Source organism: Euleptes europaea, chromosome 1 (genome assembly GCF_029931775.1).
Source record: "Euleptes europaea isolate rEulEur1 chromosome 1, rEulEur1.hap1, whole genome shotgun sequence".
NCBI lineage: Eukaryota > Metazoa > Chordata > Lepidosauria > Squamata > Sphaerodactylidae > Euleptes > Euleptes europaea.
In genome coordinates, this window is record NC_079312.1 from 161,368,909 (window position 1) to 161,388,731 (window position 19,823).

The 19,823-nt window shown below is 43.5% G+C and overlaps 1 protein-coding gene across 1 annotated transcript in view; it reads right to left on the reverse strand.

Moving 5' to 3' along the window:
• Positions 1-19,823, reverse strand: part of SLC4A8 (solute carrier family 4 member 8) — a 79,810-nt gene that overhangs the window by 28,723 nt on the left and 31,264 nt on the right. Inside the window, exons 5-12 of the mRNA XM_056867003.1 lie at positions 16,776-16,964; positions 13,794-13,885; positions 10,911-11,068; positions 9,587-9,674; positions 8,010-8,156; positions 6,604-6,704; positions 4,963-5,137; positions 2,935-3,068 (exon numbers count right to left, since the gene is read on the reverse strand). Coding sequence (XP_056722981.1) covers positions 2,935-3,068; positions 4,963-5,137; positions 6,604-6,704; positions 8,010-8,156; positions 9,587-9,674; positions 10,911-11,068; positions 13,794-13,885; positions 16,776-16,964 — 1,084 coding nt within the window. The remainder of the gene's footprint in view (positions 1-2,934; positions 3,069-4,962; positions 5,138-6,603; positions 6,705-8,009; positions 8,157-9,586; positions 9,675-10,910; positions 11,069-13,793; positions 13,886-16,775; positions 16,965-19,823) is intronic.

Here is a 19,823-nt window from a genome sequence, read left to right on the forward strand (position 1 = left end):
CCTGCATATTGATTGGACAGTACCTTCACGCCACAAAGACTGACCTAATATGTAGGCAAAGGAAATCCAGGAAACATTTTAAAGTAGATTCTGGCTACCTGGGTTCATGAAGTAATCCATCTGTAACCCATCTGACCACAGGGAAGCTTTATATCTTTGATAGGTATTGCTCCTGCAAGATGAAATTACTATTTTCAAGAGCAAGGTTCAAGTCCAGTAGCATCTTGAAGACCAACAAGATTTCCAGGGCTTTAAGCTTTTGAGACTCAAAGCTCCCTTCATCTGACAAAGGGAGCTTTGACTCTCGAAGACTCATACTCCAGAAATTTTATTGCTCGTTAAGGTGCCACTAGACTTGTAGGTCATTTACCTGAGGTTCGTTGCTCGCTGGACCCACACTTTCCTGTTGGGAGTCTATGTACCAGGAGTCTCCAAGCTCAAATCAAGTCCCTGCTCTGTTAAATGCTGCTTTGTAATTGGCTTACTGTGAGAGAAAAGCCCTCCCCCCTGAAAATCAATAGCAGCATAAAAAAGCATTTTAAGAAAAAAACAAAAAAAGGAGCAAGCTGGGGGTGGGGGAGAAATCCAAGCCTCATTTTTAAAAGCCTTTTTTCTGCTCAGAAAGAGCTCCGAGGAAGCATTTGAATCCCCACCTCTTTACACTCTGCTTTGTAATCGGCTGTGAGGGGAAGCAAGCTTCCGTGTCTTGCACTTTGTCTTATGCATGAGGATTTCACCCGGGCTGAGTTCAGGGGAGAGGGAAGACTCAGGTTAACAGAGGAATGGGAAGTCCCAGAATTTGTGAGGGCTGGCAGCAAGGTCATCTCCAATGGAGGGAAAACTCATGCATAACTCCAAGCAACAAATGAGACAGAATGGAGGCTAACATGAGTGAAAGTACCCTTGCATAAATGACCGTAGTTTACTCTTCTGCTGCAGACCAACACAGCTACACACCTGACACTATTTCAAAGTGAGCCCACAGGCACCGAACATTTGATACAGACATCATTTGATAATTGCGCTCATTACAAGAATAACACATTGTCAGAATTCACCCATTCCTCCCACCATTGCTAGTGCTATGCAATTCCACAAAGGAATCATAGCTACTGTCGAAGGCTTTCACGGTCAGAGTTCATTGGTTCTTGTAGGTTATCCGGGCTGTGTAACCGTGGTCTTGGAATTTTCTTTCCTAGACCACGGTTACACAGCCCGGATATCCTACAAGAACCAATCATAGCTACGTCACTCCCTGTCAAAGACAGGGGTTTCCAACCCACCATGTCCTTGCAAGGATGATTTGACTCCCGTCCCCAAACCAAGGATCTTGGAATATATCTCCTTCTGATAGTTTGATCGAGTCTTAGTTCGGACCCGTACACACGCAGTAGATCACTCCAATAAATGCAACAGGCTTTATTAAAAAGATTAAAGAATGGGTTCAGGCTTAAGCATAAGACAAGAATAAGCAGGTGCAAAACAATAACAAAACTAGCTTCCTAACATACACTTACAGATGTGAAGGCAGGCAGATTACCCCCATTCCATTTATTTACTAGCTCCTTTGACCAAAGGTCTTGAGCTTAACGCAGGCAATTACAACATCTTCAAGTCAGCACAAATAAAAAAACAGTGGGTAGGAGATGCAGCAAGGTGGTCCCTGCACTGGTCTTGATGGTATCAGTGGGCTATGCATGGAAAACTTGTGCCAGACTAGGGTTGCCAACCTCCAGGTGGTGGCTGGAGATCTTCCGCTATTACAACTGATCTCCAGTTGACAGAGATCAGTTTCCCTGGAGAAAATGGCCGCTTTGGCAATTGGACTCTATGGCATTGAAGTCCCTCCCATCTTCAAACCCTGCCCTCTTCAGGCTCCACCTCCAAAATCTCCAGTTATTTCCCAACCTGGAGCTGGCAACCCTATGCCAGATGGTTATAGGCTAACCTTATAGGAAACTGGACCACTGACCTCCCCGACCAGTACAGGTCAATCAAGAACATGATCCAAAAGATGATTCTTGGAGAGGAGCAAGAATCCCTCTTCCCATTGCTGAGAGCAGTTAAGGCAGAATGCTTTGAAAGTCAAAGGTGCAATCTCAAACTTTTCATCTTTGCTTGGGAACAGTGGAAGAGTGGTAAGTGTTTGTTATGGAACTCTCCCCATGTTACTCTTTAACATATCAGGAAACAGGCTTGGATGACATATCAGGAAACAGGCTGTTGCTTTACATTTATAACATGGTCAAATGCTGATGTTTAAACTGTCAGGTTGATTGATACAGAGATGACCATTTCTCTTGACGCTCCCCTAAATGCAAGAAATGGATCGAAGCCTGTTTTGTAATGCTCTGCTCTGTCCATATGTACACCTGCAGTCACCACAGTCTTTGTGGCTTTTGTAGAAACCCACATACAGTGAAAGGGTCCCATACCACTCTACTTCGCTTTAAGTTAAACAAAGAAAAAAACCTGAATATGTTGAAGAAAAATAATACTATCCAGATAACCACCTACAGAAAAGTTGAAGAAAAAACAAAAACAATTAAAAATAAAATAGAATATAGTACACAACTGGGAAGAGTTGAGACTACTGAAATCAAATGGCCTTAAACATTCTTAACTCAGTGTTGGATTCTAGCTACAGTAAGAAACAAGGTTGATTTTTTTTAATCTCCCAGGTTAGATGGCCATCTGTCAGCAATTCTGATTCTATGACCTTAAGCAGATGATGAGAGGGAGGGCATCTTGGCCATCTTCTGGTCATGGAGTAGGGGTCAATGGGGGTGTGTGGGGGAGGAGGTAGTTGTGAATTTCCTGCATTGTGCAGGGGGTTGGACTAGATGATTATGGTGGTCCCTTCCAACTCTATGATTTCATTTTGCCAAATTGCCATTGTATTTATTTAGGCCCTTAGGGAGTGCACCACCTTACTTGCAGAACTTGAACAAGATTTTCTCGAAGACCAGTACCGGCCCGGTACTCCCCAAGATAGTGAGTGGCTGGCCGGCAAAGAGGGAATACACCACGCCCGTCATGGAGGCACCAAACAAGGATTCTATTGCACTCTGCAGATACAAACACAGACATGAGAATAAAAGAAGTGCTTCATTAAATCAGCCAAATGGTCCATGAAGCTCATTAGCCTAACCATAGCTAGTTCCACATTCTACAGAGGCAGCTAAGCTTAGAACTCTCTCGGGAGGGGCTGCTGCATCTGGAATAGCCCCCACGTGAAAGCTACTTTAAATTCTGTAACTCATGCCATGATCCAGTCACATGGATCAACAGGTTTTCTTCATGAAACCATGAACCTCTTTAAATTTCGGGCAGGGGACAGCCTTAACTTTCAATTTTTAAAGTGCCAAAGAACTTCCTCAAACTGCATTTTTATTCTGCATTCTATATTTTTTATCACCCCTAAGTTCCATATTCACAATTGCTTATGTCTAATTTTGTTATAGAGAGGGGAATTTCTTTTTACAACATTCACTTTTTTTTACTAATTCTTTTTTTTCTCATTTAAAAGAGGGCTTTTTTCTTTCATTTCTCCCTGAAGCGAAACCAAAGCACTGTTTTGTAACTACAGTCCTTACAGTTGTTTTATGTTAGTGCTCACAGGGTGGTGCTCTAACAAGGAAGGTTTGGAAAGACACTGCCTGGCTCTGGGCATCTTCAGAGTGAAATTCTGACTTTTTGCAGATCCTCCCTGCCCCTCATCTCTTCAAATTTCTCTTTGATCAAAACGCTGCCGATTTGAAACTGGCTTCAATTTCCTAAAGACAGGGAAAGGGCAGCTGGTTCAATTTCATGGAGAAACTGGGTAAAGAGGAGTTCAGATAATTTCTCTTAAGCATGCTGCTTATGTCCTCTTAGACAGCACTGTGAAAAATGTACACAAATTTGTATCGGAGATGTATTCCCTATCCCAAATCAAACGCCGTCGGCCACCAAGCAAATGCATGTTTACAACAGCAGAAATTTTGAACCCAATTTTGGACCCAGTTCAAGCTGTGATAAACCAAGCTGTGATAAAATCTAAAGGTAAACACTGATCACTGTTAATTGCTAATATTTTTTGGCGTTTGGCATTATTTTTCTGCCCCAAACACAATCTGTGGTAAGGTAAATGTTCTCTGGCAAAAGTTAATTGTTTGTGCCAACCTGACAAAGATATAATACTTGAGATCAATGCTTCCCTGGATCAGTTTTCCTTTGCAAATTACTCACAAGACTTTTTTATCCCAATGTGTTATATGCTGGCTGGGTGTAAAAAGCACATCAGGAATGACATCAATAGATCTCTGAGGTTGTTTTATGCCCCATGTTTTTTGTTTGATTACAGAAAGAAAACTAAGTGGTAAATATCTGTACTTCGGGGGCATTATTTACTTATGCGCAAGTGACAATGTCCAAAAAGGTCAAAGTTGCACAGCTAGTCCTCGATACACTCTGCCAAAAAAGAGCAACCCGGGTAGTACATTTCTCAGATTATTATAAAGAAGGATATCAGCAATTATGATGATGAAATTAGGGATGTATTTGGGATTCTACTAATAAGCTACCTATGATCACAACAGAGCAATTTTTAAAAAATGCGGTCCATTCATTAAGCCCACTAATCATGAGGGTGGTTGAAATGTGTTAAGGGATAATTAAACCCTGTTATAGTGAACTCAAATAAACACCCTCCAGGCGGCAGAGAGTTTGTCCTCTATATGAGTAAGTAGCTGAAGGCCCATGTACCCAAGGAAATATAAAATTACAAAGCTCCAAAAATCAGGATGCCGGCCACACAAGCTGAGCTAAAGAGCCATTCATCTCAAGTAGCACACATATCTCAAATGTAAAAGAGCGACGGTGAAATCACACACCCACTGCTCTCTGTAATGCCACTCTTTCCCTGAAGTCTGACTGGACAATAACTCACAGTACATGAAAGGAGGGAGAAATCATCCTTACTATTTGCCCCTCTGTGGCTTCTCCAAGCAAACCCCCAAAGGTGACCACAGGAGACATGCAGGCACAGTACAGGAAGAGGAAGGAAGCTAAACACTGCAAACTTATAGCATCTCTGAAGTCACTCCAGTACCAAGGAGCTTTCCGCTTCACATCCAGGATCAAACCGCCAAACAGCCTGCAAACAAAAAAAGACAAGAGGATTATCACTAGAAGGTAGACAGTCTTATTGATTCCCACAAAGGAGTTAACAGAAGAGACAGGAAGGTACACAATAAGTTCTGTTTTTCTTTTTTAGAGAGATGAAAGTGGTATTGCTGCTGCTTGTATGATTCCAATGTCACCTCTGGTCACTGGTTTTTGTTTTTGTTTTTTGAATGTTTTGGAGTGTTCCAAACCCGCAAAACATGTTTGGCAAGAAAGGACAGGAGGGTGAGTCTGTGAACTAGAGGAAACCAATGGCTCCATCATAACAACTTCAGTTCACTTACAAATTATGTCTCCAGCCCAGACATATGCTTTTGCCGCACTGGTCCCTTGCAACTAGTTAAGTAATGGCCAGTTTACACAACTACCCTGACCGTGGTAAGCAGGATCACTATGATTAGAAGGCACAATTTTAAACACCCACTGGTCAATCTGACTCATTCCCACTGGGAAAGTTCACTGCTGCCACATAAATGTGCTGCTTCTGAACTTTTGCAGTGAGCTGTTTGGATGCTGAAAGCAAATAGAAAAAAATAATTTCAATTTGGCACTGAATGCCACTATATATGTATACATATTTAAAAACCCTCAATACCTATACCAAATCACTAAAGCTTCTTTAACCCTAACTCAGAGTCATTATATATGGAGCCAGCAAGAGATTTAGTATAATGGAGAGAACCAGTCTGGTGTAGTGGGTTCAGATCTCCACTCTGCCATGCAGTGCACAGGGTGGCCTTGAGCCAGTCACTTATCTTACAGCCTGCCCTACCTCACAGGGTTGTCATGAGGATAAAACAGAGGACAGGAGAACAATGTACACTGCTCTGAGGTTGCCAGAAAAAGAGTGGGATAAAAATGTAACAGAGCGGGAGACTGCTACCAGGAGCTTTCCGCCACTTCCCAAAGGTCATTCACATGAACCTGGCGGCACATTTTGCTCGACAGGATCCATGTGAAATACTACCAGAAAACAGGATAGTTGTATCTGGGTTGTGCACTGATTTTTTATTAATTTTTTTTGCATTTTTGTGGTTGGGTTTATTAAACCTGATTTTTTTTGCAAAATCTGGAAAACCCAGATTTTTAAAAAATGTTTGGGTTAATAAACCTAAACCAAAAAATTTTTTGGCACAGATAGGAACACTCCCCTGCCTTCCTATTAGAGAAGCTTGGAGACCTGTGAAGGCAAGCTATTCTAACAGAAAGGTGGGGGCCTTCCTTTTGCTGCTGGCAGCAGTGCAAAGAATGCTCCCCCACCTTCCTATGGGACTCCCAGGAAGGCAGGGAGGGGGAGTTTCATTAAGATCCATGCTGCCAAGGCTGGACTTCATTGTTTTTTTGCAGGTTTTGGACTTCATTTTTAGGTGAAAAAGTGGGGCTAACTGGAAGAGTTGCCTTTTTAGTAGAAGACTATTTGAGGCACACAGAACTTACCTTCCTGTTCTCTGGAGTTCTGGCCCACTGTGATCTTCTGGTTCAACGAGGCATGCATTTCCATTGGGGACCCCTGGTGTTCCAGGCATCTTTCTCTTTTCCTGTTAAAATGGAAACATTATGTAGAAAGAATTTTATTAATTTTGGTTGCTTCTATGCCAGGAATCAAGAAATTGTTAAATCCATAGCTACAGATAACTGGGATAAGGAAACAATATCATGCTCATTCAGACAGTGCTAATTTATCATAGCATGGCAAAATAAGGAAAGATTCCACATGTGCTGCAGTTCCACCTACAAGGGCATGTGAAATTAACATGGACCTGTCATCTGGCCAATGCACAGAAGCAAAGTCTCAACTGTTTCACAGTAACAACTACATTTTTTAGGCACCCTTTTTTCTGAAGGCCTTCCACTGGCATTCATGGCTCTCCTTCCTGTATTTAACCCTCATAGCAGTAGGTTAGACTGAGTCCACATGGGGATTTTCCCCATGGATGGAGCATGCACTCCTGCATTTGGGGAGAGCTTCCACACAACTCTGAGCACAACTAATGGGATTCCCCATGGTTTTCTGTAGGCTTGTGCACATCAATAAACCCGAACTGAAAATAAACCCGAAATTAGCCATTTCAGTAAATTTACAGTTCAGGTTTACCGAATGCATAAGCCTGGGGAGAAAGCTAAAGCTGAATAGGCAATTCCAGAATTATTTGGCTTTTTCAGGACCGGGGGGCATTTTTTGAGGTAGAGCCCCCAAATTCACATCGTAGCTTGAAGGGACTCTTCTTGCACAAACCTCAAAGTTTGGTGAAGATTGGGTCATGGGGTCCGATTTTATGGGGTTCCGAAGGGGTTGCCCCCCCTCCTCCATAGAGAAACATTGCAAACTTTGCAAGTAGATTTCAGTTTCTGGCAGGCGAGTGCAGCAGCACCCCAAAACCTGTGCTTGGTATCACAGGCCTGCACATACAGTTGTAGCATCCAATTTTTTCCCCACGGTGGTTGAGTTTGTGGAGACCTAGGCTGAGATGTTACAAATTTGAATGAACAGTGTCCAGGGGCCGTCATGTTCTCTGCACTCCCACAAGAGCTGTGGGGAACTGCCTTTTAAAGAACCACAGTGACCTGATTCTGCTTGGGACCTTGGACTAGGGGGCAGAGGGACTCTTGCCTTTCTCCCACCCCATTTTCCCAAGCATGTGGCCAATAAGGCCCCCTTCCAGGGCCATTTTGTAACATCTAGCTTGCGTTGCAGTCATGAGGGCTTTAAAATGTACTATCATCTTTTTTATGCTGTAATGCTATCCATAATTTTAGGCATCTGCCTCTTGTGTGCAAGTTTTGCTGTTTAGAAAATGCAGTCCTTCTGTGCTACCATGCTGGAGAGGAAACCCATGATTTACCTGGGAAGGGAGATTTTTGGGTGGTTCGATTCTAATTGATGGATCCCATTCTCCAGGTGGTAGCACTGTCACCTGGTCTAGAAATTCATCAATCCCAGCTAAAATGTCAGTACGGTCCTTCGCTTTGTAAGCAACATCATGAAAAATCTATAGATGGGGGAGCAAGAGAAAAACCTCAGTTTTTTCTTCAACCTTGGAACAGCAAAATAAGTTAACAAAAAAAATTAATTTGAAATCCACACTTATGAAATTGGTTGTTATATTTTCCACTGGGTACATGGTAATTTCCTAGAAAGTAAACCTATACCATGTGTCAAAGAGCACAGTATTGCATGTGCATCAGCTCAAAGAATCCAAAGTCTACTGGCACCTTAAAGACTAACGACATTTATTTCAATTTTGAACTTCCGTGAGTCGGTGCTCACTTGTTCAAATATGTATGAAAATTAAACTTAAAATCCTTCTTAAGAGGCAGGTTACAAGGGGGAAGGAGGAGTTAAGGAAGAGGGTAAATATATGACTCAGAACATTCAGTGGCTTGGATCCTGCCAAAAATATCTGCTGATGGAAGGATATCTGTTCAGGGAGTGTGATTTTCTCGCTTCCCCCTTCCTTCTGCCACTCCCAATGCCCCCTAAACCACTTCCCTTGGGGGAGACAAGCTCTCAGGAACAGCATGAAGGGAGATTTCATCACAAGGGAATAACTAGGAATAGTCACCAAATGGTGGTCATTTTCCTATTAAAGTGATCATGCCCTATCCCGTGGAATGACTTACAGTGCAATCCTAGGCAGAGTTACACTATTCTAAGACCATAGGCTCCTGTATGTGTTAAGTGCTGTCAAGTCGCTTCCAACTCATGGTGATCCTATGAATCAATGACCTCCAAAATGTCCTATCATTAACAGCCTTGCTCAGGTCTTTGCAGACTGAGGGATGCAGCTTCCTTCATAGAGTCAATCCATCTCATGTCGAAACTTCCTCTTTTCCTGCTGCCTTCAACTTTTCCTAGCATTATTGTCTTTTCCAGTGAGTCTTGTCTTAGGGAAGAACTAAGATGGATGGCTGGAAAACGGCAGGTCTGTGGCATGTTTTCCTCTCCCCTTCTCTCGTAGCATCTTGGTATTGTTATCCTGTGTTGTGTCATCACCCCATGATCCATTTCGTGGCCAGTGATGTGAAGTGGGGGTGGAGAATGATAAAATAAATGGTTTTCAGCAGCCGCTCCGTGTTGAGCATAGCTTATAGTTCAGGTCCTACTTTAAGGAAGCTTCCATGCCACACTTTGGAAACCTGGGGTCAGAAATGAAGTAGGTAACAGAACAGATTGCCTTTTCTTACAAGAGAAGGAAAAGGCACCACGCAGCTTTTCTAAGACTGCATCCACTGTTGCATGAGCATTGCTGTAGGAATGAGGGGACCATAAATGATCACAAAAGATCACTAAAAACCTTCCTAGCTTAAGATCATGTTGGGCCATAAAGCTGAATTTATTTATTTGAAGTAATTTATATCCTGCCTTCTCCCTACCACCACCACTCAAAGAAGCAAAGAAGTGTTTTATATTTTACTGTACCTCATCTGTCATGAGGGTCGCCATTGACCTTCCAATCTCATGGTACTGTTGTGCTTTTCCTACTGGTCCCAGCAAGATGAACAGAAATCTAGCCAAAAACACAGAGGAGAGAGATGGGGGGAAGAAGGAAGGCATACAAAACCTTTATTGTGTAACAGACCAGGCATTGTGTTTGTAAACGTTAAGTAAGGTAAAGGTAAAGTTCCCCTGTGCAAGCACAGGGTCATTTCTGACCCATGGGGTGATGTCACATCCTGACGTTTCCTAGGCACTTTGTTTACGGGGTGGTTTGCCAGTACCTTCCCCAGTCACCTTCCCTTTACCCCCAGCAAGCTGGGTATTCATTTTACCAACCTCGGAAGGATGGAAGGCTGTGTCGACCTTGAGCTGGCTACCTGAAACCAACTTCCGTCGGGATCGAACTCAGGTGGTGAGCAGAGCTTGGACTGCAGATCTGCAGCTTATCACTCTGCGCCACGGGGCTCTTGTAAACGTTAGATAGCTTAAAAAAAAAACTCACCCCCACAAAATGTATCAGCTTCACATCGATATTGCATTGGGTATAAACAATACATAGGTTTGTACTTGGCATGTTAGAACACCTGTTGACAGGGGTTTGGGGACCATGGCTCAATCAGGGCTCCTATGTATGTGTACACATGTGTTTAAAGACACATGTAACCTGTATACAGCATCTATAATTCTAAGTTTGCTGCTGGCAATGTTGCCTACATAAGCCATAGAAACACCCAGAGTCTCCACTCGCATGTAGAAGTGCCTGGCAGAAATAGTGTGCCTTTGTATAGGCTATTGAATGGTTAAAGTACATTCAGTGCAAAGACAGTGGTTTGAATCCACTGAACAGTTCTATCTGGGCAGTGGCACTTCCCCACCTCCTACCTGCAGCCCAAAAAGCCCCCTAAAATCCTGCTACCATGAGCGGGAAGTCACAGGGGGAATCGGAAAAAATTGCCTCCCTCTTCCATTCAAAGGCATTCCTTTGCTGCATCCAAAACTACTGGCAGTTTCTGCTAAAAGAAAAGAGCTTGGACAACTTGGTATCTTGCTCAGGAGAATGAGATTTTTCTCGAACCCACAGTTATAAGCTTATGGTCCTCATCTCAGTCTTCCTGCCATCCTACCATTCTTCTTCATTCCCCACCAAACTTTCCCAGATAACAAAATTACTGGTCACAACACCCCAAGTTCTGCAAAAATAACAACAAAATCCTAAATTACGCATAAAATCTCTGAATAACAGATCTGTTTTCCAACTGTTATTTAATTCCCACTTCCCCCAATTGTCATGAATGCAATCTCTTACCGGGTAGGGATTGGAACCTCTGTCATTCCTGACAGAAGAACCGCTGGTGTTAAACGCACGAAGGCAATGAGGGGCCGCGTAAGACAATCCAGCTCTCCCACAAGAACATTGGAGGCTTCCGCTCCGATGGGGATCTTCTTCATGAAATGAAGCTCTGCCTAATTCCAAAGAAAAGGGCTTCATTTCTAGGGCTGAGTTGAAAATGTACATGCGTGTTTGTGTGTAAGCACATGAGTATATGCACCAATTTCCTTAACATTCCTTTTCCAGCTACATTTACCCTCTGTTTTTTAAAGATCTTTTTAGGGAAAGGGATTCTATGTTTGGCAATTTTGGTGTGGGGGGGGGGGGGAGAATGCATAGCGTAAAGGTAAAGTGAGCCATCAAGTCACAACCGACTTATGGCAACCCCCTCATGTTTTCAAGGCAAGAGATGAGCAGAGGTGGTTTGCCATTGCCTTCCTCTGCATAGCAACCCCGGTCTTCCTTGCTGGTCTCCCATCAAAGTACTAACCACAACCAATCTTGCTTAGCTTCTGAGCTCTGAGATCAGGTCAGTGAGGGGTATCTAGGGAGCTAATGCACAGAGTACCCCCCCTCAAGTCTTTATGCAAATCACCCCTGTAGTCTGCCTGGCATTTACCCAGTGACAACTGAACTCCACTGGGATCCTTTACATTTCTGGATTTCATCTTTTTGGAAACAAAGACAGAACATTCTGAGGATAGGTCAACTGGAACAAGCAATATCCTCAGATTGTTCTGTCTTTGTTTCCAAAAAGATGAAATCCAGAAATGTAAAGGATCCCAATGGAGTTGTCATTGGGTAAATGCCAGGCAGACTGCAGAATAGCACACAGTGCGTGTGTAAAGTGCCCTCAAGTCACAGCTTACTTATGGCAACCCAGTAGGGTTTTCAAGGCAAGACACTAACAGAGGTGTCTGCCTTCCTTCGTTGCCTTCCTCTGCATAATGACTCTGGTATTCCTTGGTGGTCTCCCATTCAAACAGAATAGATTAGAAATTGTATTTATACTCTGCCCTCCCCCAGCGAAACCAGGCTCATGGCAGCTAACATCATATATAAATATGCATAACACCTGCTTAGCTTCTGAGATCTGACGAGATCAGGCTAGCCTGGGCCATCCAGGTCAGGGCATAATGCACACTAAGCATTCATGAATATCTGAAGTACTTTTGTGTGTCATATCCCAGCCGGGTCCAGGGGACACCAATGACTCCTCTGATGAAGAGTCAGCCGGCAGCCCTGGCTTCTATTCACAGCCAGCGGCTGAGGTTGTATAGGAAGAAGCAGCCACTGAGGGACCAGACCCAAACTCAGAGCCAGGAACCAGCGTGGCAACCCCTCGGCCCTCCAGCTCTGAGCCGACTGCGGGAGGCCAGCCACCTGTCTGCTCACCCCCCTCGTCACCAGAGCCTCAGAAACAACAGAGGAGGCAAACATGTAGGGCCTTACAGGATAGGAGGTGAAGTGGCCGCCTAGCAGCTCAGCACCGACCCAGCACTGACAGCGGGGATGTTTGCAGGAGCAGGTCTGAGGTGGCTGGCAGGTGCACAGTGTTACAGGCTGCCTGAGTGGCGTCCTGTTTATAAGCAGCTGGAAAGAGCGTAGCTGTGTGGAAGCAACATGTCTGTCTGCTTCTGACCTTGCTTTTTTTAAAAAAAAAAAATTATTTTTACATGAATAAAAAAGAATACAAACAATCAATTTGGAATACAGAATAGTAAAATAAAAAAGTTGAATTATGCTAGTTGAATTAGAAAAGAAATAAATCCATATGTAGTACTTTTAATACCCACCACCCACCAGTAGTGTACCCCCCCCCCATTTCCCTCCACCGTGCGGAACGTCCGGTGAAGTGTCTTATCAGGTTAATATTACAACAGTTACTACTAAGCTATTTCTACAGCCCGTTCACAAAATTAGTAAGATTCGTCTATGCCAGTTTATCCCAATATGCGAAGGCCTTTATCCAAGATTGTTTAAATTCTTCCATATCTTTCCCATGTAGGGAATCTGTTAGTTTGGCCATTCGCACATAAAACCATAGTTTCTCTCTCCAGTCTTTTATTGCAGGTCTATTTACCAGCTTCCAGGATCTTGCTATTATAATTCTAGCCGTGGCAAAACTATATTGGCATATGATTCTATTACTTCTACTAATTTTCTCCCTTACAATCCCCAATAAACAAAAAGCCGGATCAAGTTTTACCTTATTATTAATCAAATTATTGGTTTCTTTAATTACCTTTCTCCAAAAATTTTTGATCTTTTTACAAAACCACCAAGAGGACATAAATGTTCCACTTTCAATTCCACACTTCCAACATAGGTCTGTAATTCCTATTCTCATTTTATTTGCCATTACTGGTGTAATATACCATCTGTAAAACATTTTGTACATGTTCTCCCTTATTTCATTACAAATTGTAAATTTAAATTATCTTTCAATAGGATTTCCCATACCTCTTAAGTTAATATTATAACCTAAATCTCTCATCCATTTTATCATCACTAGTTTAATCCTCTCTTGCTTCTGACCTTGCTGAGCCTGTGGAGAACTGGCTGTCCTGTCTGGACCTCGGCTGGAACCTTTGGACTTGGTTTTTGGAGTACCTTTGGGCTTGCCCCCTGTGAGGTTTGAAACTGTGTGGTGTGGGTGTGCTGGGGGACCACGACACGAAGGCCTGATTTGGTGACCCCCAAGCTGCTCGAATCAAAGTTAGTGGTATCTCTGGCTTCTTATATTTGTGGTCGCTTTATGCCTGCGCTTCATTCTGTCGCAACTTCTGTGTATACTGTTAACCATCTTCAGTGCACTGAAGGACAACAAATGGCAAATAAACTGAATGAATGGACTACCTTGCTGAGGTCTGTTGGAGTAGTATCATGGCTTGGTCCATTTCTCACTTCTAGATTAGTGGAAGGAGGCTGGAGATTCAGCGTGTTCAGTCCTAGCAGGAAAAACATGAAATAATTTTAGATGAAAAAGACACATTAATGGCTACTTACTTTCAGCATAGAGATTCTTCTTCACCAAGTGCAGGTTTATGTGTGTGAACTTATGTTTGCTTCTTCAGGTGTTTTCCCACAGAGGTTTCCCCGCAGTTTGAGTGCCCACCTGCAGCGTTTCCCCCCCTCCCCAAGCATCCTCGTGTCCTCTTTTTCCATTGGTTGCCTTTCCATGGTTTCTTCATCATCGACAAAGCATGGAGAAATGATAAGCAAAACACAGAAAGAGAACAAATGGAAAGCAAGGATGTGATGAATCTCAAAGGGGAAAAAAGCACTGCAGTTCAGCTCCCCAACCACAGGTAAACCTCTGTGTGGGGAAAAAACCAATTTCTTAGCACAAAAATACATGAACACATGAACACATGAAGCTGCCTTCTACTGAATCAGACCCTTGGTCCATCAAAGTCAGTATTGCCTACTCAGACCGGCAGCGGCTCTCCAAGGTCTCAGGCAGAGGTCTTTCACATCACCAACTTGCCTGGTCTCTTTAACTGGAGATGCCGGGGATTGAACCTGGGACCTCCTGCATGCAAAGCAGATGCTCTACCACTGAGCCACAGCCCCTCCATGGAATACTTACACTGATCCATGTCCAGGTGGATGGCTTTGGTACATGAGAACAAGAGCTGCAGGGGCAGAAAAGGGATGTGGCAAACTCTGAGGCCACCGTCACACAAAAGTAGTTCATATTCATGAATGCTTACTGTGCATTATTCCCTGACCCGGATAACCCAGGCTAGCCTGATCTTGTCAGATCTCAGAAGCTAAGCAGGGTATTTATGCGTATTTATATATGATGTTAGCCACCCTGAGCCTGGTTTCGCCAGGGGTGGGCAGAGTATAAATAAAATTTCTATTCTATTCCATTCTATTCTATTTGAATGAGAGACCACCAAGGAATACCAGAGTCATTATGCAGAGGAAGGCAATGGCAAACCACCTCTGTTAGTGTCTTGCCTTGAAAACCTTACTGGGTTGCCATAAGTCAGCTGTGACTTGAGGGTACTTTACACATGCACTGTGTGCTATTCTTCCTGTGAGGACAAAAAAAAAGGACCAGGAGCTTTGTATGCATGTCACTGTGGGTATAGGACAATGCACACAGAGGGAGAGGGGGTCTGAAGCATAGTTCCCCCATTCAACAGACTGCCCTTCCTTCCCTCAAATACATGTTCACTCCAAAGCAGACATGGAACCTGCATGTATCCAAACAGCATATGTGTAAAACTCCATCCCCCAAGATTAAGGAATGTTTGAAAAGCAGAATTCCTGATTGCCAGGATGCAGCCTATGCAATTTGTACCTCCAGTAGTATTGAGCCATATGAAGTGACTGTACACAGATTAATGGGGGGACGGGCTTGCAGTGCCTGTTGCTTGGTTGGCAGTAGTGGCAGGACCAGAGTGCTCGGTCCTGCTCCTCCTCTACACATCCTGACCCTGTATCCACACAGGCTATGGGTCATGCTACCATGCTAGCACTCCTTCCGTAAGAGAAGCACGCATGTTTGTAGGGTGAACTAATAGTGTGAATGTTACCAGAGCTATGCCCTCTCCTTCCCAAGTTGTCCATCATAGGGTAAAAGTAAAGGTAGTCCCCTGTGCAAGCACCAGGTCATTACTGACCCATGAGGTGATGTCACATCGCCAAGTTTACTAGGCAGACTATGTTTACAGGGTGGATTGCTATTGCCTTCCCCAGTCGTCTACACTTTACTTTCAGCAAACTAGTTACTCATTTTACTGACCTCGGAAGGATGGAAGGCTGAGTCAACCTTGAGCCAGCTACCTGAAACCAACTAACAGCCCAAACCTGAGGGATGGGGCTGCGCTGGTGGCTGGAGGCAGCGCAGTGGCGCTGCCTCCAAAGGATTCAGTCCTCACCACCACTGAAACCGAGAAGCTGCCCTTACTTGCAAGCCCTGTGAAACCGCTCCAGTGTTCCACGGGGCTTTGCCACATAAAAAGGTGGCGTAAATGCAAGTAAGGGCAAAGGGAGCGTTCCCGGCCTGAAGGGGGGTTAGGAATCTGTCTAAAGGCAGCTCCACCCCCAGAAGCCCCCTAGGACAACAGCGCACCTGGGATAACGGAGATGCATTATCAGAACGCTGGCGGGAGGCCGAACCAGCATTTCGGGGCTGAACTGCTGTGGCAGCACTGGAAGGCCAGTGTCCGTGCCCCGATGCAAGTGGCCCGGGCGCCGGCACAAGCGGCGCAGATGCTGGCGTGGGCCCTTCCACACCTCCTAAGACTTTTCGCCCTCCCAGGTCTGGACTGGGCCCTTAGTGTTCTATAAGTGGCGCTAATTGGTACAATTGGATTTTAATGGCTCTTTTAATAACTGTTGATAAGTGTTAATAATTTTTATTGATTGTTGTTATGTATTGGCTTCTTTAATAATCATTAACTGCTCTGAGCCCGGCCCTGGCTGGGAAATAGAGCGGGGTATAAACTGAATAAAATAAATTACTTGGTTAAAAGGATCAGGCAGTAGGTGACGTGTAGCTTCATGTGTACTCTTTGAAATCTGGATCCAGACCTATGCTTTGCCCACTGGATCATGCTATTTCTGACCACATCAAGAGCTTCCCTGATTTATTTTCCTGGATGTCTAATTCATATAGCAGCAAAGGGAAGTTCCAGCAACTTCCTCTCTACTCTCAGAAGAAGCCAAGTGCCACTGACACTGAGAGGGCTGGAAAAGTGTTTTGTCACTCCTAATTTCAGTTGCTACAGGCATGCAGAAGCCTCTGAATATATAGTAGATGGTTCATGAGCTACTGGGGGGGGGCGGTCTCAGCTAGAGTGTCAGGAGCCCAAGAATCCTCACCTGTCTTATCCATTGAGTGAGGATCTGACTTTTTCTGGCCAGCCTCAGCAAAAGAGCGGACAATTGGGAGCAGGTTGTTTTTCTTCTTCTCATTCTGATGATGGTGCTTTTTCAGAAGAGCTTCCCGGACCTTCTTACGGGTGACTTCATCAAGGTCACTGGAAGGTTCGTGTTGATCCAAAACCATGTCTGAAAATGGAGAAATCTTACATTACACAAATTAAACATCATCCCTGGCTGCAGTTTTTAAATGTTGAAATGGCCTGCTAACTCTTCCCCCCACCTTTCTAGGTAATGAACAGGTCTTTGGATATAGGGCTTGACTAGCCACTCGGTTAACTAAGCTAAAGAGTAGGACAGCCAAATTAGCAATCCCTCCTGTAGTGGAGTACTCCAGGTTTCCTATGTTATTGTTCATACTGGGCTTCTTTTTAAGCCCTTCTTCCAGATAGCTGTTGATTTGTGGTAGCTTCCAATCATCTAAGTTATATAAAACCAAGCAATGCCTAGAAATGTACAGACCACAGCTGGCACTTGATTAGAGAAATTGTACTGAATTAATCATAGGCATTTTTGCGAATTGTTTAATAATGAATTTTAAAGTAAACAATAATGAATGAATACAAAAACCAGTAAGGAAAACAACAATAACACTGTTTAATTAATAGCTTAACTAATTGTTTAATTAATAGTTAATAACTGTTTATGGTCTGCTTCTGGTCAGTTTTATGGATATGGTTCTGGCTTGTTTTTAAATGACTTGTTTTATCTTTATATGAAAATTTTACAATTTCCCCCCCTGATAAATTGCTCTTCATAGGACTTTGGAGAGGCAGCCTAAAATTGTCCTAAAATAGATAAAGTTTTTAAAATCTGATCAATTAACCTTACATAAATCTTCACATGCAAAAAAAATAAAATTCTTTAGGACAGAAAATATACTTGCTTTACTTTTAGATGATACACAGGTGTCTGAAAAGAGGTATCCCTGCCTGTGAGATAAAAGATGAAAGTACACCTCTCCTAAAATGGTGCTGGCCATCCACTTTTTTAAAAAGTGCTTGTATTAAAAATACTACATTCGCCCCCTCAGAAAAAAAACCTTCTTCTCAGTTCATTGTATGAGGGGGCATCTTTTAGTCAATAAAAAGGTTTTAAATCGATCTCAGCTATAAGCCAATTAAACATTTCAGCCCTAGTATACACCAGCAGCACTGGACATCAGTATACAAGTATATTCCGTATTACCTGAGGTGAATCAACAAATACCCACTCGATGTATGCAATGGGGAGGATGCTTTCTCCTCCCTTGTCCTTAACCAGGTTTATAGGTACCAGGCAAGCCCATGCAGATGTGGGTGCTTTGGAAGAGTTGTTCCTTTACTTTTTCTGTTCTGCCCCAGAACTAATACAGACAAGCAACCTTTAGTTGTTTACTTACTTCATTTATACCCACACACACACTTTTCTCTTCAACAGGGACCCAAATTCCCTTACAACATTCTCTTCTCTATCTTATCCTCACAACAATCCTCTGAGGTAGGTTTAGCTGAGAGTATATGACTAGCCCAAGGTCACCAAGTGAGCTTCCATGGCAGAGTGGGAATTCGAACCTGATTCTCCCAGGTCCTAGACTGACACTCTAACACCACATTTTTGTGTCCTCCTTTATAAAGCAGCTTAAATGTTCATATATCCTAACCCAGCTCCCTGCTTCTCAAGAAACACTTCAATCGTAAACCAATGCTTGCTAAAATAATGGGACTTCATGGCTCAGATCTTCACAGCCACCATGGCAACATTCTGGTATCTACATATATAGTGGGGCTTCCTCTTAAATCTTAAGGCTATAAAGAAAAAGAACTGCCTTGTATTCATCCAACCACAGTTCCATAGACCCAGCACCTATCAATCCTGGCTAGCAGTAGCTCTCCATGGTCCTAGACAGAGATTTTTCTTAGCTCTGTTTGAGAACCTCGGAGGTCAAACAACATGGGTTTTTGAATATCAAGAAAGGAACATCTGGTTTCTTTAATCCTTAAAACACCCACAGGTGGGCCTTATATGGACTGCAGCCACAGCACTAGGGAAGGGTTCCCCCCCCCCAGCCCTTTAATTCTTCCCACTATGATATTTCCAAATTGAAAGTACCTGTCTCCCAGCTGCTTTAAGCCTTACTAGACAAATCACACAAGTTTTTCTGTATTGCCAGTCTTTTTTAAATCTACCATGGCCATTTTTATCAGTGTTATGGTACAGATGAAAAGTTAAATCCTCCCCTTTTCCAGAGACATAGCCCTGGTCTATGTCACTTTTCCCATGGCTCCCCTTCCAACCATGAAACATCTACGGAGATAACAGGACAACTTAAATTTTCTATTAGAATTAAAGTTCCCTGCTACTTAGCTGCTTAACCTCTTAAGAACTAGCTATTTGAGAGTTCCCTGACCTGGATGGCCCAGGCTAGCCTGGTCTTGTCAGATCTCGGAAGCTAAGCAGGGTCGGCCCTGGTTAGTACTTGGCTGGGAGAACAACAAGGAATACCAGGGTTACTATGCAGGGGAAGGCAATGGCAAACCAGCTCTTTTAGTCTCTTGCCTTGAAAACTCTTCAGGGTCACCATATGTCAGCTGAGACTTGGTGGTACTTTACACATACACACATGAGAGTTCCAAATGAGTGGAGCAACTCCCATCTTTACCTACCCAGTCGTGCAATGAACTAAATATCCATGTGCCCTCTCTGAATGTCCAGGAGGGTGATAAGATACAGGTTTGGCGCACAGCCAGATTCTACAGAGGAATATACCTCCACATTGTCATTGCTTAAGCTGGGACTGACTGATTATCCATTTTCGCCATCTAGCAAGCAGACGGCTCTCCCCCCTCCACCCCACAAAATGCTATAGTGAAAAAACCCAGAGAAGCAATTACTGGATCATGGTTTACCTCATATCAACCTAAACATAAGGGGCTGCTTTTAATTCAGCAGGTGTTTTTAGAAATAAAGGGCCAGAGGCAACAGTGGCATGGTGTGAGCCATAGAAAC